The sequence below is a fragment of the Malaclemys terrapin genome, chromosome 13, assembly GCF_027887155.1.
Source record: "Malaclemys terrapin pileata isolate rMalTer1 chromosome 13, rMalTer1.hap1, whole genome shotgun sequence".
Classification (NCBI taxonomy): domain Eukaryota; kingdom Metazoa; phylum Chordata; order Testudines; family Emydidae; genus Malaclemys; species Malaclemys terrapin.
The window spans coordinates 19,134,285-19,159,433 of record NC_071517.1 but is presented as its reverse complement, the minus strand read 5'-3'; the positions used below and the strand labels follow the sequence as shown (position 1 = coordinate 19,159,433).

General features: G+C 39.8%; 1 protein-coding gene across 1 annotated transcript in view; it reads right to left on the bottom strand.

The window, feature by feature from the left end:
• FOXK2 (forkhead box K2) overlaps positions 1-9,398 on the bottom strand; it is a 64,849-nt gene extending 55,451 nt beyond the window's left edge. The window contains exon 1 of the mRNA XM_054046556.1: positions 8,946-9,398. Within this exon, the coding sequence (XP_053902531.1) occupies positions 8,946-9,304 (359 nt within the window). The 5' untranslated portion in view covers positions 9,305-9,398. The remainder of the gene's footprint in view (positions 1-8,945) is intronic.
• Positions 9,399-25,149: the final 15,751 nt, after the last annotated feature.

Sequence of the window (25,149 nt, the reverse complement as noted above, 5' to 3'; positions counted from 1 at the left end):
GATTATTAAGTGGAGTTGCCAAACCCTCCACTTAAATCAAAGCAGAGTTAGTTTATAGAAAAGTAAAACAAGTTTGTTAACAAAAGGTCATAGGCTTAAGTGACACCAACTAAAAAAAATAAGGATAGAAATTATTACAAACAAAAGTAAAAATACACCTCTGAGTTTATGTCTACACTATCCCTTATGTCGGTCTAATGTAAGTCACTCAGGGGTGTGAATAAGCCATCCCCTGAGCTACGCAAGTTACAACTATTAAAGCGGCCATGTGGACAGCTCTGTCAGTGGGAGAGCTTCTCCCGCCGACTTAGCTACCACCGCTCATTGGGGATGGATTAATTAAGTCAACAGGCAAGCTCTCTCCTGTCAGCTTAGGGCGGTTAAATTAGAGAGCTTACAGCGGTGCAGTTGCAGCTATCTACTGTAGCCATAGCCTGAGACTAAATCAAAACTTAAACTAGAATCTTTTGTTCAAAGAAGTTTTTTTCGTGACAATCCTTTCAGCATGGTCGGCCTGCTCTTTAGCCATAACCCCAACAAGCAGAGCTCAAAGTGTTTGGTTTATTTGACAACACAGGTAAAGGGTAACTATAGGGTTCTTTCCCGTTCTTCTTCTAGTCCAGTAAACCTTTGAAATACATAAATTTCTCTCTCTTGCTGTGGTGTAGATACTTTACTACCTTCGCCCCCACTTCTTAGCTTGATATCTTTGTTTACCTTATATGTAAATATACCTTCACTGTCTCTGCCTGATACCCACGCTGGTCTGAGAAACAAATACACATTCCTTTGTCTAGGGCAGACTGGTCTTATGCACTGCTTGCCAAACACATCTGAAGGATTTAATTTCAGCACACATTTATGACTTTTTGTGCGCAACCCATACATATACCATGCAATGATTTCCGAGACCAGCATATTACAGTTTGTACATGATACCTTATATGACACCTGTTAGACACAGATTGTGACAACAGTGTGTTAGGTATAGTGAGTATGTCAGGCCTTTCAAGAGTTGCTGACAGAATAGTGAACCACCAATGGGCCTGTGTCACACCTACCCATCCAAGCCATAAAACCCCAATCATTCCAAAACAGTAATGAAATTTCAACTAAGGAATATGACATTCATTTCCAATACCATCCAACAAGGAATAGTTGCAGAATTAACAAATTTACTCCCCCCCCAGCTATAACTAGGTTAAAAAACTCCTCAAAGGCAGAAGATCACAGGAAACAACGGTCATTACATTTCAACTCTGTATAGTCAAAATAAGCGAGGCAGTTGATAAAGCCATCACCTTCTCAAAAACTCAGTATGAACTTTCATGGGAGATGTCAGCTAGTTATTACTTAGTCCGCTATAAACTCATTAGATGTAGTAGAAGAGATGACCTCAGATTACTGCATGACCTAAAGGTTGAAGCTTTTTTCAAAATATAAGCCCTTTGATTTTCTAATATTTATACACTTTTAGACAAGAAAGTTAGGATTAGGATTTCTTGAAGACATTCTTGTATTTTTCAATAAATGTAGCAGAGGCACAAGACAACTGAATTTCATACTTTGACTGGTTTAGTACTGGTATTGATATGAGGAAAAAATATTTGTATTGTGCACTACACAATTACCACTTCCCAGAAGTACAGGACAGATCCCTACAACGTGATATTACTTCACAGGAGAGGACAATTTTCTAAAATTCAACCTTGATTCAGGCTTAAAACTTACATGGCATGTCCTAATTACTTTGACATCTTTGGGTTTTGGTATATTATGTACAAATGTTGATAATTGGCCAAAACTATTCTCCTGATGAAGTATAACAGCTCAACCATACAATATTACTCCATTTTGGAAGGGAGAGTGGAAGATACCACGGTGCTTATTTTCCCTATTTTCATCTTAAATTCCCCATATTAATCTTAGTAGCAAAAGAAACAGAATGCAAAACAGTTTGTTACTCTTCTCCCCTCCCTCCAAAAACAAAACAAGCACACCACATTATGGTTTAATTTCAAGAGACAAATTGTAGGAAATCATCATGTTTACTATATGCATGTATTACACCATGTATGCAATTGTGAAGTAGGGATTTCAAAAGCGTTCTTGTATTTCTACAGTATGTTGGTCAATTCTGAAAGGCAATAGGTATTTTTCAGGCTTTATAAAACTGATATAAGATGTTTTCAATTTGTCTTGTAACATTTACTGCTTCTAAAGCAAAAAAACATATCTCTTCTTTCACATGATTAGAATTGTAATAGTGTGACAGAAAAACTACCAATTCTTGAATGTATTTCCTGGTTTCTACTAATTCATGTAACAATACAGAGAATATATTTCCTCTTATAGTTAACTCAGGTGTATGGTCATTAGTAAGCTTACTAAAAAAAGGCAGTAAAACTCTCCTATGTGAAATCATTTTACAGAGAGATACTGACGGCGGATATACGGCACCATAAACAGGTTTACATATACAGAAAATATAGCATCATATTAGTCTGACTGCATACTGCACTCCATACCAACAGATTAGTATCTGAATATTTATATTACTGTAAAACTTTAAACATTGATACTCAAATTGATAATCTCAGTGTAGAATTGTGAAATTGTCTTTTGCATATTGCAAAAGACAACTGCTACATAAAAGACTTTATATAAATATCACCTTCATTTTTGTAGTCTCATTTCAAAGAGCACGTGTTTTATCTTTATTCACAACACATTCTTTTGCACCTTAATCTGTTAATGATCAATGCAGTGTGGCTTCACTGTGCTTGATGTTTGAGATTCTACTTCTGATACCCCCAAGTTTAAAGTAGCCACAAACTCCAATTAAATATATTCCCAATTAACATTAGTCATTTTTGTCAACAGACAGCACGTTACCCATTCTAGACCATAAACTAAAAAATTCTGAAGTCTGATTCATAGGCTGCAGCCAAAACCCACACTTTTCTTAATATTATGCTTAAAAATATTAAACGAATAAGTTACTTTAGTGGTCATCTGTATGAAATTCTCAGCCACCCCATCAAGCCCCCAAATGCACCTCAACAATATTTCAACTTTGTGTCCCTTTCAAAAAATTTTATCTAGGGCAGTGGTATCAAAAACCCTGTCCATATGTCAAATACAGCTTGCTTGAGGTATTTATCTAGTTGCTGTGACACTCGGATTTTTCAGAACATGAGCTTTTTGTAAAAAATAAAAGTATCCACTTCTTATATTCATCAAGCCTTTAAAACATGAACTGAACATATGCCAAGAAAACTAGAAGAATTGTCTTTCTGAATCTGCATTCTCTGGGCAACAGCTCCAGGAGAGCGAGGTTACCCTCCCATCCATCTCAATTGTTAACTCAATCCTGGTGACACTTTTCACATCGCATGTGTGCAATTATGAACCTAATTTATACAATAACTGGACTTGTGCACATAAATCAAGCAACTGCATTCACTAGTGTCCAAATAAACAAAGGGCACTGAAATAGTGTTGGTTTTGGAATGCCTCATTTTTTCCCCTAAAAAACTGATGCTGAACACAACAGTAACTTCACTAAGTAAAAGTTCAGGTAGTGTACAGAGCCTTGTTCTTTGTACAGAACGTCTTAGTTTTAATAAGTGGGAGAGATGCTGTAATTTAATTGCACTAATAGAGCCCTAACTTTGTAGACCTGGACAACATACCATAACTAAAAGTGTAACTTAATCCTCTCCACAGAATAAGTGAGACTCTGGCATATAAATATTTAACATTTGTAATTTTCAGAGTGGTGCGAGTTTGTGTGTGTGTGTGGGGGGGGGGGGGGGGGGGTTCTATTTCACAGTTGCAAGAGGAGACCCTGACTTACGTGGTGTGCTGAATATCTGTACTTCTCCAGTGAGTTAGAAGTATTATATGTCTTGCTACATTATATTCATACTACTATTTTGCAAATTAAATGGTATTTTTTATTAATTCATTTTTAGGATGCCAAAACCCATCAGTAATCCTTGATATATAAGTCTGTGGTTTAATCAAAATACCCCAATACCAGAGGTGGTGTATTAGGACACTTAAGGCCAAAGTTTCAGGTACCTTCAAGCACTCAAGTGTGCATTACTGCCTTTCTAAAAAATAATTCCTAACTACTGATAGCAATATGAAAAAAATACTATAAAAACTTAATAGCATTGTTACCAACTGCTTCTACTCCCAGCAAAAAAGATACTTTTCATTCTTCAAATGCACTGCTGAAATTCTGTAATGTACTTTGAGTTCCTATTGACCAGCTGACAGAAGGACTGAACTGGTGGCTCCTTCAAAACTGTGATTTGTAAACTCTCACAAGTACAACCACTGATTTTACTTCCTTAAGACATGCTATAAGCAGCTATTACATCACACTTATTTTCAATGTCCTAGATGTGCTGTAGTAGTCCTCACCAGATAAAACAAAAATTTGTACTGCACTATGGTGAAATCTACCCTTGTCAGGTGGAAGAGGTTTACTGTTATAGGTTTACCATCTATTTCTGGTCAACGTGAGAGAAATATATGTAATACACACTGTACTTTAAAATTCAGTTCTCCAATTTCATTACTATTTATTGGCCCAATCTGGTTTCCAATGAACCCAGTGGGAGTTCTGACACAGACTTCAACTGGAGCCAATTCAGAAACTGTATTTAATAAAAAATGTCAAACTGTGGGTCTTTCAAAGGTAATTACAACAGGTTTTACTTAAAGCTATGCAAACTCAAGTAGTTTAACTGGTTTCTGAACACTTTATGTCATGCTTCAGAATGCTCAGATTGAGCGAAGCGCTATTTATTGTTGTGTGTAAAGTTGCTACTAATTTTTTCCCCCATTTTGTTCATCTAGCAAAGTGACATGCAGTCTGTGTATATGCAAATCTGTTAGGCCTAGGAACAAAAACCACATTGCTCCCACTAATAGTGCCTCCTGACTGAAAAGACATTTACATTATGATTGAAAGTTTCAGAGAAGTGTAATCAAAACAAAGTTACAGTGACTAAGACAATCAACTAATCAACAGTAATTAAACATTACATGGTGTTCATCTTTGTACCAATCTTTATTATTGAAACAAATATGCCACTTTGTTTACCAAACTGTCAAAGCTTCCCCTTTCCCAGATTCTTAAGGTTCGTATTCTGCAGGAGATTGAAAATTTTATTTCAGTTCCTCACTTCCAGGAACAGGTAGGACTGTAACATTAAAATTTTAATTATATCATGTTCAAATATTAATTGTACTGAAGTCAGAGGCCATGAACCTTGTAATTTTAGATGCTTAACAGGAACAGTGACAAAAATTAGACATTTCAATTATTTTTTCAAGAGTAAATGCATTTGTGGTATTTAGTTTTTGTCTTAAGCGTCATTGTTTGCATTACCGCTGAGAAATTGGGAAAGGTTTTCTTTCATCTTTACTAATTGTGCCCTTTACCATTAGGACACCAATTTCCCTGGCCTTCTACTGGAATTTGAAACTAGCCTGGATTTTTGTTTACTTCCTTATTACTGCACCAGCACTTAAACTGCTCTGGGAATAAGGTTGCTGAGTTAACTACTGCAATTGGTTGCACACACACATGTTCAGATCCTACAAAAACAGTGGCCATTAACAGCAAAAACAACAAACAAAAAACCCCCACACGTATATTCAGAAGATTATCCCATAGCACCCGAAAGCTTAATTCCAGAAGACATTCATATTCAAGTGTAACAGTTTAAATACAGGTAAACTTCCAGGCCTTAACTACTGGAATACCACCTTGGTGTAAAAGTTTACAGCAGTATTTTTTATCTTTATGAAATGAATATCATACATCTACAAATACTCTTCATAACAATTAAAATTTAGGATTAGTCTCCAGCCTCTTAATTAGGTTGAGAAATATTTAAAAATTGAAATGAAGGAGGGGACAAGCAGGTTTCAGATTTGCTTAAGCATATTTGCCACTGGACAATCTTTAAAACTATAATTTTATCACAAGCCAGGCATATTGCTGGCAATTTACTACTGTATTTTTTTTTTAAGTCTGAGTAATCACCTTGGCCATAGGTGGAAAGATATGAAACTTGCATCACTCACTTTTAATTTTAAAATATATTTTAATTTCAAATACATAATTTGCTAATTAATATATTTAGCTCACCTGGACTCAAAGTAATTTTATTTTTATTTAATCTTTGCAGATAACATTCAATGTGTCAATTTAAATCCATAGTGAAATTCAAGGACATGGCTTCAGTGAATAACATTAGTCATCAACATTTCATAGTAATTACTTGGTATAAACAATTGATGTCTGCTTTAGATTGCCTAAGCACTGCTGCAAAAGACCTGCTAAACTTAGAAAGGTACGACTACACTATACATTTTTTTAAGGCTTAACTTCCACAAAAGTGGGCTTTTGAATATTTCAGAAATGATACAGATCATAAGCCATTCAACAGTATTTAGCAGAAAGTAGATCTCATTCAACAGCCTACTGGTGACATTATCAATTTTGCCTGCTCTTACAGTTTTAAAAGTTATCCTCACATCTCTCAAAGAAATCATAATCTATTTAGGCCACATCTACACTACCCGCCGGATTGGCGGGTAGTAATCGATCTATCAGGGATCGATTTATCGTGTCGCATCTAGACGCGATAAATCGATCCCTGAATCTACACCGGCACTCCACCTCGGCAGGAGAAGTAAGCGGCGTCGACGGGGGAGCCACGGCGGTCGACTTGCTGCAGTGAGGATGGCCAGGTAAGTCAAACTAAGATACTTCGACTTCAGCTACGTGAATAACATAGCTGAAGTTGCGTATCTTAGATCAATCCCCCCCTAGCATAGACCAGTCAGTGTAAAATGTTGTTCTACAATTTCTGATAATGGCTGCAAGTGCATTACCCTGTTTACAAGGCTCAACTTAAGGACATTCTGTAACCAGGAAATATTACTTTAACCAACTTACAAAGCTTAAAAGTTAATGTTAAAAGTATGCAGTCCAAATAATCATGCAATCATTTGATGCAATCAATTTCAAACAAATATTAATTTACTTAACTCCACCTATGCTCACAAGACAATTTAACCTTATGTAAAAATTTCCCTTTGTTCACTAAGCAAAATGTTGTGATGCGTGTAAAATTACCCTGAACAGAAGTTAATTCTTATGGGGGCAGAAAACGTTATGTGGCAAAATTACAGATTTAAAAGGATTAAAGCAAAATACCTTATCAGTGTGGGTCTTGAATTGTAACAGGAGAAGCACACAGTAAATGTAATGTGTTTTGCTTCTTATGACCTTAGGTATTTAGTGGAAATTTGCTACCAGATTAAGTTGCTCAAATTAATTTTAAGTCTGTTTGCTGTACATCATATACAAATTTAAAGACCTGTTTAAAATTAAATACACAGATTCTTTTAAAAATAGTGCATTCTTGCTCCTGTATTTAACAAATATCCTTTGATAAAAATACTTTAAAATAATATTTAAAAGCCAGTTATAAAAGGAAGAAAAAATAGATTAGCCATATGACAGACATGGTTATTACAATAGGGAAAAAAAAAAAGCAAAAATAGAAGTTACAGTTGTTAGAGGTCAAACAAGTCATCCAACTGTATTTATGGATTATACAGCACTACACACTAACAAACCCTTTCAGAATTATAGCATTTCCTAGAAAGCACATGTTTAAGATAATATGATTTTTATAGGTGAACTGCTTAAATGACATAAAAAATGTTAAATAGCTAAGCCACACTCTCAGTCTCCAAAATAAAGTTAAAAACCTCCGCGGTAACAAGATTCTGTCAGTGACAGCATGCTTTCTATGAAACACACCCCTAAAACATTTCACAACTACTCTTCCAGAAATAATGAAAAACAACCTTTTCATATATTTTAGTGAAGATACGCTATGTTTTTGAAATATTTTGGATGCACAGACTGTGACCAATGCCTCACCTTTTCACACACAACTCCTCAAAGGATGGAATGTATATTTGTAGTTCAATGAACCCTTAAAAATACCAGGCCTAACACACTTCACCAAAAAAATATTCTGCAGAAAAAGATTAATATTTGCTAAAAGTGAAGGAATATATTGTTGTTTGCAAACTCTCTCTTCATTGTTAAATTACCTAAAAAACTACATGTTAAATTTCTGAGTGTATTAATATTTTAGACATAACTCAATTTAGCTAACCATAAATATAAAGCTAGTCTTAAACTACACAGAAGATGCAGAAAATACTACAAAAACTTATTAAAACAGGACAAATGGTACCACAAAATTTGCTTAGCGCTGATCTGAAATCCCAGATACGTGGATAAACACGTAACTGAGTTCTCCTTTGCAACACACAAACAATACGCAAGAGTGTATTCGATTCTGTTTACCAACAGTAATAGCTCCAAGCAGTGGTGCAGGCTGATTTATACCCACAAGGTACTATTACTGCACACTGTTATGTGCCAGAGAAGGCAGAGGGAGAAGGATTATCCCTCGCCAAAACACAGCCCCAATGCTCCTGTGATTTTATGTTTGCCACCTGTATCTTACAGGCCAACCCAAAGGAAGATGAATGTTGGTGGAATGGATACAGCTCAGGGGCACCCCGCATGCTGGACAAGGAAGCAAAGACCCACCGCGAAGCCAGTTTACAGGGATGGCTGCAGCGAGCTCTGGCTGGGTGCTCTGGGGGACGTACGGATGGGATTCATGATGCGTGTTCCCGGCACCGAGAGGACTCCCTGCCTGTCATGCACCATGTGCCAGCAAAATGGAAACGGGGCAGCCGGCGTGCGGAGGCAGCACCACCCACCCTCCAGCAGGGGGGTCCCCGGGGAGGCTGGGGGATGGCTCGCTCCCCGGGGCGGCCAGGCCAGAGGATGTCGGGCTGCAGCCATCCCGCTCCCCCGTACTCACACTCGGGGCAGCTGCAGCGGGGGCGCCCCCCGCCTCTGGAACACGCCGTCCACGAAGACCCCGTTCTTGCCGAGGCAGCGCAGGTAGAAGTCCCCTCCGCCGCCTCCTCCCGCCCCGCCACCGGTGGCGGTGGCGTCCCCCTGAGGCAGCGGCGGCCCGTCCGCCCCGGCCGGTGGCGGCGGGGGGGCAGCGGTGAAGATCTCCAGGTGGCGCCGGGAGATGAAGCTGGAGTGGCCCATGCTCACGTCCACCGAGCCCTGCGACGAGTTGCGGCCGATGGTCACCGAGCGCTTCTTCATCAGGTACTCGAACTCGCGGCCCTCCAGCCGGGCCACGGCCGCCGCCGCCGCCGCCGCCATCTTAGCGAGCGAGCGAACGGGCCGCCCTCCCTGCGCCCCTCCGCCCGCACCGGCGCCGCAGCCGCCGCCAGACACTGAGCAGGGAAGGGGACGCCGCTCAACCCAACCTGACGCAGTCCGCCGCCCGCTGATGGACAGCCAGGCAGGGCCAATGCATGGCCCGCACGCCCATGCGGCTATGCCGCGCCAACCAATGGCAAGAGGCGCTGGGGCCAGCGTAGCTCAACAAGTTAGCGTGTTAGCCCCAAGAACAAGGCACACACCCGGAGGCCGGGAAAATGCGGAGCGGAGCGCATGGGAGGAGCGGGAGCGGCTCAGCGAGGCGCCTCCACTGCCAGCTCCAGCCACACTGAAAGCAAAGGCGAAGTGCTCTCTAGGGAAGGCAAGGGCCAGCCTTAGCCCAGGCTGCTGCAAGGACAAGGGAGACACAAGTAGGCCAGTCCCGAGCCGCCCAAGGGCGAGACGACACAGTTCAGCTAACAGCCCCTCGCCCCAGCAAGAAGAGGGCACTATGCCCGCTGCTCTCCTCCCCCCAAACCTTTCTCTTTCAGGCAACGGGACAAGTGCTTCAGCCCCAGAGTGACAACTCTCACTGGATGCCCATGAGGCATGGGGATACGCTAGCCTGTGCCTTAAAGGGGACTGCTGTCACCTGCAGGGACGCCATGCTTTACACACACCAGGACACTTCCAAAGGGATGATGATTTATTTCTCCCAGCCAACAGCCTGGGTTGAACCCCAGTCTGATGCTGGGGAAGCGGGGGGAGTTGCCCAGTCCCACACAACCCCAGGGGGTTGACTAAGGCTACACCATCATTAAGCAGCCATCTCCTGTCCTTTAGTACACAACAGCAGCCCATCCAGAAGAAATACTATCATCAGTTTTTGAGCCCCTGTTACCCCCTTCCCTGGATACTTTCAGAAACAGGATGTTCCTTTTCACCATCAAGCACTAGTAAAAGGAAATAAAACAACAAGAAGAGAAATACCTAAGCTATGTTTACTGTAGGTACTATTTAAGAAATAATGTGTTGCCTACAGCTCCTAGGCTGTAAGGATGGCCAAGTGCTCTATCAGCACAAATGAGTTTTTGTCCCAAGGAAAAAAATAAGGTTCTCTCTCCCTGCAAAAGGTATACAATGTTAGCTAAATTAGTTTAGGTACTGATTTAGTTCATGGGTACAACCCGCTGGTGGACACTGAAACCAATTTAAGAGAGTGTCCACATAAGGCACTTGCACTACTTTCAGTAAGTTTCTAAACTAATGTAGTTAAATCTGTATAAATTTTAGATGTAAACAAGACCCAATTATTCCAATTTTACAGACAGGCACTAAAGCACAGAGGCCAGTGCTTTGCTTGACCTTGCAAAGACTGGATGAGCTAAGACTCCTGTGCGCCAAGGTAATAATTCAAGCACAAGACCGCTCCCACCCTCCAGTCAGGCTGCTATCAAAAACTACTTAAATTAAATCAGGCTTTTCAATTTCTGAAGACAATCTATCTTGTATTGTACAATACATACACCACCATGAGCAGAAAGCCTGTCTTTTACCATATGATGTGAGGTGATACCAGCTGCACCTCCCATATCTCCCAACAGTTGAAGGGCAGGATGGATCAGAGCAGGCCTAACAATATGACTGTCAGAGACATTCTGCAGCAGCTAAGCCTCCTCCCTCAACACACTAGAGATTTTGTTCTGTTGATTCCAGAGGAAGCTAAGTAGGGTGTGAAAGAGACTAACTTTCCCACATACATCCTCACACTCAGGCCATGGTTTTGCCCATAGTCTGTCTCATAAAGGAGTTACTTCAATTTTTAAAAAATTGTACGGAGGGCTCTGCTGTATCTTTAGGTATGTCAGAAGGATGCAAGTTTCTCCTACATATGTTACCACCATCTCTTTCCCATCTATATTTACAATGCAGATATCAGATGAACCATGACATTCGCTAAGGATTGTTCATGGTTTTAATACAGTAGAGGAAGGACCTGAAGTATAACAATATGAAAATATTAAGAAAGGCCCTCGCTAATTGCACTACTTTGCCTTCAAAAGAACAACACCTGTGTACTTAAAGTCTGAATTGGGACTTTAGATAGCACAGCTATACATTTCTTAGTTTCTATAATTAGCAGCGTGATGTTGCACACTGATGATGAAGCCTATTTATATTTATACGTAGATATAATCCCCACAAATACTTCAACAGAAAAAGTCCAAGAGATTTTTGTTTGGCTGTTAGATGACTCCAGTAGATATTGATGAAATAGTGGCTAACAAGTCATTTTATTTCCAAACCGAATATCAAGGTGTTTAGAGACATAGGTATGCTTCTCTACAGAACTTAAAATACATTTGGAAATGTATTTTTTCATGTCCTAACCAAAACACAATTCACTTATTAAAAGGCATAGCAGATATCTAGTCCAAAATATGAAGACTTGAACTAAAGGTTTTTTTAAGTTTAAATTAACAGGTATTTAACTGTAAAAGTGGATACTAAGAATATATATTAACTAACATGCTTAAAAAAAAAAACCACATTGCATACTATGTGCAAAGTAATATCAAGCCAATGTTCTGTGATCTTAGGATCAAATTCACTGTTGGTGTAAGTAGGTGCTACACTTTTCAAGCCAATGGAGTTGCCTGCTTACACCAGCAGCGAATGAGTTCATTAGACACTCACATATTTGTTACTCTGTGATGTTCAGAGAGATATGTGCATTACCAGTTCCAAATAAAAAAAAAAAGTCAGACATACAGTAATATATTGCAGTGGTAAGGGTTAAGCTCTTTTGATTAATCTTGCACATATTTTGGGATTTAGGGACAGATTTTCTCCTACGTGAAGATATGCTAAGTACAGACAGAGCGGGGGCTTCAAGGAGGCAGTTCTGACTCCTGATTCTCAACCTGTCCCACCACTGGCTCGGATGTAAATTAGAGCAGCCTAGGGGATGCTCTAGTTTACAATAGCTGGCTATGGTCCTTAAGGTAATACCAGCTGAGAGTTGCCATAAAGGAGCTCCACCTCCTCCTCACCACACTACCTACACTCAGGGATGGAGGGAAGAGGAAGGTTGGAATAGGAGCCAAGTAAATTCCCAACTGGCCAGCTGCAGACAGTTCACTTTGCATTGCTCTTATACCTGCACTTATCTATTTATGCTAGTTTAATAGCAGATAGCATTCACAAATTAAAACTGTTGAGAAAAAACATTAAAAAGCAGTTAGTATTCACATGGTGGGAAAACATGAAATATACAAACTGAATTCATTTTTTTGCCTTTGCATAAAGACTGTACCAAAAAATTATTTAAATATCAACAACTAAATTAGACTATAGATTACTAAATGCAATAATAAATTATCTTTTGAAATGTCCTGTAACCAGTATGCTACTCCGCAAAAGATTATACACAACATTCAGGAGTAAGTCATGTAATGATGTATTGGTAACAGCTATTTTAATGAGGCGACAGGAGGAATTTTTCTGCCAGTACTTTCCTCACTGAGGAAAAAATTCATCCCCCTTCTCTGTAGGGAAAGAGGGACCCATGACAACGGGACTCCCATTTGTGGTTCTGCATTCTGTTCCACAAATGGGACAGAGAGGCTGGACACAATGGAGCCATACCCTCTGCACAGAGCTCAGCAGTTCTGTGCTTGGCCTCCGTATAGATGGGGCCAAAAGATTCATCACTGCATATATCCTCTTGTTTGGAGGTGGGGGGCTACATAAGGGACCACAAATTATTCCACAGCAGCTTCACAGCCTTGGCGGGGGGGGGGGGGGGGGGGATGAGAGATTCATCTGCCCCATGCCCATCCTGACTATTTAGGCCAGGATCTGGGCTGTAGATATGTAGAATCTAATCTTTTGAGGGGACTGAGCATGTGTTACTCCCACTGAAGGCAACTGGAGTTGTGGGTGCATAGCACCTCACTGGCTTGGGCCTGATTTGCTAAACAGCTGAATGTAGTCTAATCCACTCTGACATATTATAGCAGCACCTGTTAGCATCACTGTAATTAAGGGTCTGTCAGCAATTCTGTTGAAGAGCCCTATTTTCAGTGTTTATCACTCAACCTTAAAATGAACTAACTGATACTTGGTATATAAGGTCTCATCCAAAAAGACACACACTATCCATTTTTAAATTAAAATAATTCTGATTTTTTTTTCAGGATCTTGTTTTATACTCAACACACAATGGGTATGATTTACAATATATCTTCATAGACAGTTGGTATTATCTATAATACTCCAAGCCTGTATTACTAAGACAGGGAAAAATAATTTAAAGAAAAGTTAGAGGATTTCTCTCATGCATTCTTACTGTATGCACATGCCCTATTTATGGATAAAGTATCATTTTCTACAAATACATATTTCCACTAACATGACAAAATGGATTATAGAGCAGCCCAATTGATCTGTGCATTAAGAGTCCCTAAAAGTACACATTGGCAACTGAAGTTAACAGCTCCCCAAACCATCATGATCTATCAATAATCCCTGTGTTACAGAAGTCTCTCATATAATTCCACTGAGATTGTTTTTATTCACAAAAAATGTTGACATATAAACCCACGTAAGTAACATTATGGATCCAATTCAATACAACAAAATATTTCAAATTCAGAAGTTCCACTCTATCCTTAAATTATACTATTTTACATAGTTCTCATTTTACAAAATATAAAAACATTCACACTGGCCTCATGTAGAATGCGGGTAAGATGAAGAGAAACTTGATGATCCTTAAATTGTCAAGAGCTCTCTTTCCTTAAATTATGTGAGTTTTTCCCTGAGGAGCACACACATTTTCTCTGTTCATCATCTTGTAAGGAGTAGTAATAGCTCCCCAACACAGGCCCCAGTCCTGCTGAGATTTATGGATACATTTCATTTTAACCATGCAAGTGATCCCATTGACTAATGGAACTACTCTCATGCTTAATTGTTTAAGTCTTTGCAGGACTGAGGCCATAGTCTAATGGTTTGCTTTGCAAATGGCAGATTATTTTGGTGAAAGGCAAGATTTTTAAAGTTAAAATTATGGGTGTAATTCTAAACAAATCTATAAAAAAATCCAACGGGGTGAGGTCTGCTGAGGAAATCTCTCCTTTAATAGAAAAAATTGCCATGTGTACACTTAAATATCTATAAGTTGTTGCAATGACTTGAAATCCAGCAAAATAAAAAAATGTCATCCCAGACAGTTATTTTTATTTTCAATAAATTAATTGTATACAACTTTCAAAAAACAGCACTCTCTCTCTGAAGGCAGGAATTTTAGCCTTCACAATATAGATTTTAACTATCTTAAAAAACAGTACAAAAATCTTCATCAAAAGGTGTGATAATTTTTAGGCCATTTTAAAAGTAATTTAAAAGCCACAAATAAACACGCCTCCCTCCTCTAGTTTGCTTGTACACTCAGTTTTGATTTGTTTTTGGTTCTTTTTGGCAGGGAAGGGTTTTTAAACCAGACCCTCTAATCTGCATCATGCTTCTGTACTAATCTACTTGGTGCTGAAACGACAACATAGGTGGAAAAAATCTAAAATAAATTCCAAAAATATATGTCATTAGTTATTAAAAAAACAGATCAAAACTAATCAGCTGTCTTTGATATGTTAATGCTAATGATCATCACTAAACATTTAAAGCTAAAGTATTATATGGTACTGCTGAGAATAAGGACAAGTCAGATTTTCTCTGCGGCAGTTTATAACCCTAGGTTAGCTCCAGTCCAACAAACTGAGAAATCCATGCCAGTTATTTTATCCAACACAAATGTCTGCAGTTGGTTTACAAACCATGTTACCCAGCATGCTCTAGGTCCCAAGCTGCTTATGGAGGTTGCAACGTGCAGAGCAATAATCTCTGATTAACCAAAACCATGTAGCATGGGAACAGCGAATAAGATGTATGGAGATGTCTGCTTCATCAGTAGGGTACAAGCTAAACCCCTGTCCCTTCAAACTGCATTTTACGCCACCCTGCTGGGAGAAATTTGCAAGCTTTGAAACTGCAGAGAGACATGTGCTTTCTAGATGACATCATCAGCAATGTCTGGGCAGTGACCTAGGCAGTGTGTGTTTGTAAACAGTGAGAAGGGCCCTGGGGGTGGAGCAGGCAGAACAATCACCACCTGAGCATACACCAGCCAGTTATGTCCATGAAACACTGCCTGCAGTTGCCCGAGAGACTGTTTCAGAGGCAATAGTATGTTTTTAGAGATTACAACAGTTTCTAATGAAAGAAACCATGTGATGCAGCAGAGCCAAGGGCAGCTCAAAAGGACACTGTCAACTTGAAATCTAGTTAATTTTTTTTTAAATAAGTTAAGTCATTTCAGGTGCTATACCAGCCCAAAGTTCCTATGCCAATTTTTGTAGTTTTACAATCCCATTTCCCTGTTTCTGAAAATATTTCCTCTCCATTGTTGCAGTGTGAAAGACCCACACAAAAAGAGAGAAATTATTATGCAAATAAGACAGTGAAACTAATGCCAACCAAAATGTAATCAAACGCAAAAGCAAAGTTAGCTAAAAAATAGGGGGGGGAAATGGTCTTCTCATTTCTAAATTGTTACAAGAAACAGAAGGTTAACACATTCAGATGGAAGTATGATTTTTAAATATGGAACATCCCCCACCCATAGAGAGTAATAACTGTGTTTAAAACGACCTACAGATCCACATAAGCACTCAAAGGTACCCAACAATAGGGTTTTTTAAAACAATGCATAGGATTATTATGTTTTAATTGGAAATTTTAACCCCCACTGTTCATTACTTTTGTAGTTCAACCTAGTATGGGATTTAAAATAATGTTTGCCAAATAAAGTGGCAATAGGATAAATTTTTCACTGTTCTGTTTTATTGTTGCTATTTTAACAATTCATTGAATATGGGGATAGATTGTTCAAAGGCATTTTTAATCTGGTATTTCTTCCACTTCTACACCGCAAAAATGTTAATTTTGCCCCATAAAACAAGTCTTAATATCACAGAAGCAAAACACACACTGATTGCAGCACTGCCTGTATTTAGTATTTATCATCGTGGTTAAGGTCGGATGCTTATCACAAAAATTGACAAAAGTGAACTTCAGTGTTTTTGTTCATATGCTAGTCTTGTTCACACCAATCAGCTTGCTACTGAGCAAAACTTTACCATTATTTTGTAACCATATTTGGCCATTTACAATAATTTGGTGTTTTGCTAATTAGATAAATTTAATAATTCTTATTGACACCTATGGATAAGCAGTTACTAAAATATTATGCCATAACTTTCTTTAAACTGAAATTATGACTTTTGCATTTTTTCTGTAAGAATTAACCAGCCTTAATCATATTGTATTGTGAAAGCGCTTCAAGGAAACATCATATATTGAGACTTATTAAACAACTATTTTAACATGTTTAAGCACTCTTTAGAATAATTTCTACATATCCTCAAATCAGTAGACTTGAGTAACGTGGCAGGATGCACTATGAGAATTAAGAGTGGTTAGTCTTTCTGTATTAAACCCTTGATAGGATCTTCCCCCATTGTAACAGTAACCACTGGAGTAAGTGGGTGCTGACCCGGCCATGTGACAGGGGGTTTAACCTCTCATAACTCTGACCCATGTCAGGTAATAAAGTTTCAGTCTCTTATCAGCACAGCCTTATTACATGGGGTCAGACGTAAATTAAACCTTGTAAAAAAATGGAGTAAATGAAGCATACATCACTCAATCTGTAAGGGACCCTGACCGAATTGAAGTAAAAGTAGCGGTTGTAGGTTATACCAGTATAACTATATCAGTTTTAAACAATAGTGTCATAGATCAACAAGCCCTAGTGTAGATGTAGTTATATTAGTATAAAGGTGCCTTATACCAGTGAAATTATTCCCCTTCCCACATGGGAAAAGCTATAACTTTAAAGCATCTTTATACCAATAAAACTGCCTTCACAGGGGAGTTTTACACCACTTTAGACTATACCAGTATATTAGTTAAAACAGTATAACTTCCTAGCATAGACATGCCCCAGTTTTCTTGGAAGCTAATGGTGTTAAAGAGAAACTAGATAGCGTGAACCCCTCTACAACTGCTGTAAGTGGAAGGCCTTGAGGCATCTGAGATCTATAATACTTTTCTGTGGGAGCATGAAGGAACTACAAGACAGCTTGATAAAGTCATTCAAATATTTGAAGAATACTCTGATCGATGCAAGACTATCACTGGGAAAGACATATTTTCAAAACCAACTCCCAGGTGAGTCAGTTGACCATTACAGGCCTATATAGTAAAGCTAAGTCATGGGAATTTGACTTGTCAACACATGGACTAGTTGGAGACTGGTTTTACCAATTATTTTTTGGTAAAACCAGTAACCAGACCAAAGAAAGGTTATGATGAAAATGGACTGGATTTTGCAAAGGACGGTGCATATTGGTAGGACTAATGAAAACTGTACTTCCCTCATGACAGGGTATTAGATGCACTCCAATTATTTCACTTTTTTTGATTAAAAATACATACCAAGGCGTTAAAGACAGCATAAAAGAGTAAACGAGCAGCAGGAACCAGATTTGTTTGCAATAAACAGAGGAAATCATGACACAAAAGTGTCCAAACGGGTGCTGAGTAATATATGCAACAAAAACAATCAGTTCACAAATGTGTGTTGCTCTCAGCACAAAGGCAAATACAAAAGCAAAATACATTTAATGAACATACAGTTGGAGTGCAAATTTCTGATACTCAATAAACAACTCCTGTTGCTGTAACTTAATATGTTTATCAAGTAAGGTTCCCCAAAGATTGGTTTGTGAAATCAGAAATAAAATGAATGCCAAGTGAATTTAAAAAGAATGGAGTTAAGTGCAACATATACATAGCAATCATATATAAAAAGATTATCTAATGCCAATATTATAATTTTTAAAAAGCCAAACTTTTTTCATATGGTAGGTACAAAAATGATCCCAAGTGGTAACACCACACCAGTATGTCTGTTTAAGGATGGCTATCACTCTGGGAGTTTAAAATAGTTCAACAGGAAGTTCCATATGTGCTTCAGTTGGACAGCATTCTACAAATGCAGACGAGCAAATGTGTGTATAGCTTATGTACGTAGCAGGATGCAAAACATGTTCTCAAATTATGTGATGAAGTGTTTAATGTACTGGGATGCATTAAGGATATAAAACATCACACTGATAGAGGTCCCAATGTGCTGCCTATAATACATGCACCACATAAAGTGCCTGCAGCACCAAGTAATAGAAGATAAAAACCTGAACATAACCAGATAGTAAAATTAAATGTTATTGAGCAGATTCAGACAACATGGACCCCATAATAAAAAGCCAAATTAAGTGATCTGGAAGTAGAGTGAGTAATGAGGTAGCAAAATTTGCAGATGACGAAGTTACTCAGGTTAGTCAGGACCAAAGAGGACTGTGAACAGGGCCGGCTCCAGGCACCAGCAAACAAGCAGGTGCTTGGGGCGGCACATTTCTAGGACAGCATTCTGGCGCCGGCCATCACAGGTGCCGACTCCAGGGCATGGGGGAAAAGTGCCCCCGCCACCTCAGCTCGCCTCCGCCTGCACCCCTGAGCGTGCCGCCGCCACTCCGCTTCTCCCCCCTCCCTCCCACGCTTGCTGTGTGCGAAACAGCTGTTTCACGCAGCAAATTTGGGAGGAAGGAGAAGCAGGGCGGCGGTGGTGGAGCGGAGGCGAGCTCGAGAGGGGAGTGGTTCCTCTACCACCCGTTACTTCCTGTGCCCCCCCCCACCCTAGCTCACCTCCACTCCGCCTGCTCCCCTGAATGTGCCGCTGCTCCGCTTCTCCCCCCTCCCTCACCTGAGAGGGAGGGGGGAGAAGCGGAGCACCCGGGGGAGCAGGCAGAGCAGAGGTGAGCTAGGGCGGGAGGTCGCAGGGGCTCCCAGGAAGCAAGGGGGGGAATGCAGCACGCCCGGGGGAGGAGGCGGGGCTGGGGATTTGGGGAAGGGGTTCAGAAGGGGTGGAGTTGGGGCAGGGGTAGGGGAGCACAAAAAAAGGGGGGGCGGACAACATTTTTTTTTGCTTGGGGCAGCAAAAATCCTAGAGCCGGCCCTGACTGTGAAGAACTTCAGAGAGACCTAAACAAGCTAGGTGAATGGGCACCATGATGGCAAATGAAATTCAATGTCAATAAATACAAAGTAATGCACATCGGAGGGAACTATTCATACACCATATAGGGTTCTAGATTAACTGTATCAACTCTAGACAGAGACCTGGGCATCACTGTAGGTAGCTCAATTAAAAAAAAAAAAAAAAAAGTTTTCAACAGATGCGCATTGAGCAAACAAGATGCTAGTATACATAAGAATCGCAATTGTGAATAATACAAAGAATATTATAATGCCTTTATGTAAAATCAATGGTGCAGACTCTTCTTTAATACCATGTGCAGAACTGGTCACCCCAGTTCAAAAAGAATATTGCAGAACTAAAGGGATGTCAAGGAAGAGCACAAGAACTATCAAAGGCATGAGAAAGCTCCATGAAGAGATTGAAAAGATTGGGATTGTTTGTCTAAGAAAGGAAATTAGTAAGAGGGCACGACACAAATATATAAAATAATGAATGGCATGGAGAAGGTAGATCTGGAGCGCTTTTTTTTTCTCCCTGTCTCATAGCTCAGGAACAAGGAGACATTCAATTAAATTAAAAAATGTGAAATTAAAAACCAATCAAAGGAAATACTTTTTCACACAACATGTGACTAATCATTGCCACAGGAAGTTGTTTAGGCCAAGAATTAAAGACTCAAGAAAGGACTTGATAGTTATGTGGATATCAAGAATTACTGGTGTTATAATTAAATGACAAGAAATTCTACGAGATATCTTAAACCCTGTGCTTCAGCGCTTAAGCCAGTCTCTAGACTGTAAGCTCTTTGGGACAGGGACTGTCATTTTCTGTATTTGTATGGTGCCTAGCATAATGGGGTCATGGTTCATGACTAGGGCTCCTAGATACTACAGCAATTACAAATATACAGTAACTATTAGAGTCCCGGATGAGTGCTTTTCAGGAGGTGAGGAAAGAGAAATTATCTCATATCTGTCTATTGCGAATTCTTATCCCTTCCTCTAACGCATCTGGTACTGACCACTCTCAGAGACAGGATAATGGTCTAGATGGATGTTGGGTCTGGTCCAGTATGACAATTATGTTCCTATAATGATTCAAAACCTCTGAATAAGGCCAAACGGTGCTATTTTATGGGAACAATTGAAGAAAGATCATGTCTAAAAGTTCAGAATTCATGACAAGGGTTATGACAAGTCCAATTAGATAGAAAATGTGCAAAACTCTGCATCTTCAACCTTTTTTTTGGAAGGTATGCATTTAAGAAACTTCCATTTGGGATTGAATGCACCTGTGGTACACCAAAGCTACATGTCCCAGATTTATAAAGATCTGGACAGGGTAAACATACTGATGATGTGATTTGGGGAAATAATAAGAACACAGTACAAGACTACAGAATGATCTGGAACAAGCCATAGGAAAAATCTTAAAATCAAAAGGAACACATGCCAAATTGGTTTGAATGAGATTAGTTATGCAGGAAACACATATACTCAGTGACAAAGGATTTCAACCAGACCCAGAAAGGTAGAGAAAATTGGACAACTGTAAAGACTTCAAAATGCAGGAGCCTTTCAGTGTTTCATGGGCACATTAACATACCTAGTTTGTCACAATTAAGTACTCCACTCAGAATTCTGTTTGAGGACAATAAACAGTGGCACTGGGATAATCAGCAACAGAAAAAAATTGGAAATTAAGAACGGTCACAGAAGCACCAGTGCTGAAATATTTTATGATAAGCATACTATGACAAAAATGTCGTACAATTTACCCCCATTGCAAATGGGGAAGAACGTTAAATTCCAAAACAGAAAGCAGGCAATATATCATTTCTATCATAGTCACCAAGGTCACATGACCCTAAAAGTCTCATGAGAAAAACAGAGAACACCCAAACAAAAACAAGTATGGCAGGGGTTCTCAACCTGGGGTCCCGTAGGGGGCCTCGAGCAGATTTCAGGGGGGTCTCCAAGCAGGGCCAGCATTAGACTCACTGGGGCCCAGGGCAGAAAGCTGAAGCCCCACCACATGGGGCTGAAGCCCAGTCCCTGAGCCCTGCCACCCAGGGCTGAAGCCTGACCAATGTAGCTTCATGGAGGCCCCTGTGGTGTGGGGCCCCAGGCAATTGCCCTGCTTGCTGCCCCCTAATGCTGGTCCTGGCTTTTATATGCAGAAAATCAGTTATTGTGGCACAGGTGGGCTGTGGAGTTTTTATTGCATGTTGGCGGGGCCTCAGAACGAAAAGGCTGAGAACCTCTGATCTAGAACACTACTGGCAGAGCTCCTGCTCTACCAGATGTAAGAACCATTAACCACTAAAACACCAGAAGCAGCAAAGAGAAGCTCCAAGTATCAGATCAATCTCAGCAATCAAAGAGGCCACTGCAGAAGGAACTGTTTTATAAACAAGAAATGCCTGTGTGTTCAGAATGCCACTGATGTTAAAAGATAACAAATACTGACAGATGTCCAATAAAAGGCAGAATAATCCTGTCATCTTGCAGGAGTTCAAGTATTCTTGCCTGGCCTTCATCCTACCCACCTGCATTTGTGTATTGTGTTAATTAAATTAGTCTGTTATTTTTAGCTGGTATTATTGTATTTACATTTGATTTTCAGAAAGGAGAGAAGATGCAACAGAAGCTGCTGGAGGCAGTAGATACTGACCCTGTCATGATTGCGGACAACAAATAAAGGTAAGCAAGCAAATGTTTCACACATTTATTACACCTAGCATGTTCTGAAACAGTCCCCTGAAAACAGAAACTGCCCTTCTGGAGCAAGATTAAGCTGAACAGAAGAAAAACATAGAACAATTCACTTAAGTTTGATTTTTAAAGGTGCTTCACTTTTTTAATAAATTGTCATTTAATTAAATAACCTTGCTCCATGTAGTTTCCCAATAACATACATATATGTTAGAAGAAAAGTGCCCATTTTGCTAAGCATTACAGTCTGAGTTCACATAATGAAAAATCCTCCTCACTGTGTGTAATCTGTGGAAAGTAAAGGTGGAGTGGAAACCGTAATTTGAAAAGGTACTCGACTCTTAGAAATGCAATAGCAGAAAAGATAGCTGCAATGTATACAAGCTTCTTAGTTATGTTTGTACATTTGTTGTTTGCTATGGGCTTGTTGGCTAATGTCAAAAGATATCTGTGCAAATCCTGAGCTGAAATCTTGCTACTAAAAAACTTTTGCAGTTTTCCATTTGAGAATATAGTATCACAATTATAGCAACCGAGGTAATTAAGCTGGGTGAAACAGAAACTAACCTTTTCTGACTCAAGAAATAAGAAATTTTGAAGAAGCAAAAATGAAGGTGATGTGCTAGCTGCAGAATCTAAAATACTGTTTTTTTCTGTTCCAAGCGCAGAAACTCAAAATCTAAAAAAGTCAGTTTTCACTACTAGCATTTTTAAATACAAACATTTCTGCAACACACTTCTCACCATCAGAACACTTTCTGGAACAAGATGGCACTGAACACCACAAAATCTACACCAACGATTCACCACAAAAGGAAATCAGTGCAGTTCATGAAGCACAGGTGTGATTTTTTATGCTAATACATACTACCAAGATGGTGGGGTGCTGCATTTTATACTAGCTGAATCTTCCAAGTGGTCTTCTAACATAGCCCAAGGTAGAGCACCTTGCAGTAATGCTCTCAAATGGCTCTATGACTGTGTAGTTTCCCCCATAATGCTGACTAGATCTCTTGGTAGCAGTTGTGTTAGGATTTTGAAAGCTTTTGTTGTTCAACATTTAAATGCTTAGAAATTGTCAAAATAGTGTATGCAGAACAACACTGCATGTACTGACAGTCGTGTCACAACTGCAAGATTTATGTATACTAATGGAACAGACTAGCAGACCCTGTCTACTAACAACAGGCTCCCACAGATATTAATCTTGGAACTATCACTCTTTAATATTTGTATCAGCAATATGCCATTGACCCAGACTTTTGGACAGAGGATGATCTCACATTCACCATCCAAGTGAGCACTTTTACCCAAGCAGAATGAATCAGAAAACACTGGAGGAGTATTATTGATTATGGAGACTGACCAAACCTTCAAAAAAACAACTGTCTCCGCATTCCATCTGAGCAACCACCATGAAAAGAAGCACCTAAATGTCACTTTCTGCTACATGAAATTTAGGCACGAGGATTTCCTGAAATACCTTGGAGTGGTTCTGTATCATAGCCTCACATACAATATCTGACAAAGACCACTGTCAAAATAAAGCCTAAGGATAATAAAATCCACAAATTAGTTGGGACCAATAGGGGAGCAGATGCTCACACCTTGCAGACAGGCATCTTGGCCCTTGTCTTCTCAGTAGCTGAATACTGCGCACTAGTATAGATAAAGTACATATGAAACTTGTCAACATGCAATTGTTCACTGCTATGGGAATTGTCACAGGAGTGCTGAAGTCAACACCAAAAGTCTCACTTCATTGCATCATTGCATATATCTCACCATCATCCCTCCAAAGAGGAGCAGCAATAATACAGCACTATGACAATGCAATAAACAAACCCAGATTTTCCCATTTATGAAGATCTCTAAACTTGCCCTCCCCTTCCTCCCCGCCCACCTGACGATGCTGTCTTAGGTCCAGGAACCCTGTCTGAGTAGCAGCCAACGCTCTTAAAACTTGGGACTGTCATCAAAAGACAACTGGCTGAGGCTGTGAGAAGACAGCAGGATCAAGAACAGATAATGAATATTACAGACCAACAACTTGACTTCACTGTGCCATCTAAGATATGGATCACAGTGAACCATGTCAGAACCTCGCACAGGTGTTGCAATTATCTACTATACAACTAGGAGGACAAACCAATATGTGAATGTGGAGAAGATATCCAAACTATGGACCCCTAGTCAACTGCTGTCCTCCAAGATCCTTCTCTGGAGGGACAACCTTGGTTCACATCATGTCACTACAAGCCACAGAGTGGATGACAAACTTGAATGTCAATCTTTTATGTTGCTTTTTAAGTTGCCACATGAAAGGAAAGAATAAATCACTTTCCATCCTGCTTTTATATTGGTTTAACAATCAAATCAAGAAATACATGGTTGAATCTTGTCCAGTTCTCAGCTAGGATCTTGGTTGTGGCAGAGAGTTTTAAAGGTGGGAAAGCTAATGGTCAAAATAGGGATCCCTAGGTATTGAGATCTTGTATCAACAGAAACCAGAGTACTTCCTGGGAAAATACTTTCTCGGAGGCATTTTAAGTCCGTCATCTTTGTGTTTCACAAGGTATGATCTTAACACCTCACTATGGACATGTCTACACTGCATTGTAAGCTCAAGGTTAGTGGGACTCCAGTTGGTTGACTCGTGTTAGGGAACCCTGGGCTTGAGCATCTACAGTTTGGGGTTGGAAAGCTGACTGTTAGTGAAGTAGTGGCAGAGGCAACTGAGTGGCTTACCCCAAGGTGCCATGCATTAAAGATATTCCAGAGGTAATTGCTGGCTTTGGGAGAATGGGGTTTTCTACTTGTGCTGGGGCCATTAATGTGACTCATGTGCCCATAGTTTACCCTCCTCAAGGAGCGTGAGTACCTAAACTGCAAAGGGTACTCATTAGTTATGCAGGCACTAGTAGACTATAGAGGCAGATTTCCGAACGTCAGCGTTGTCTGTACTGGAA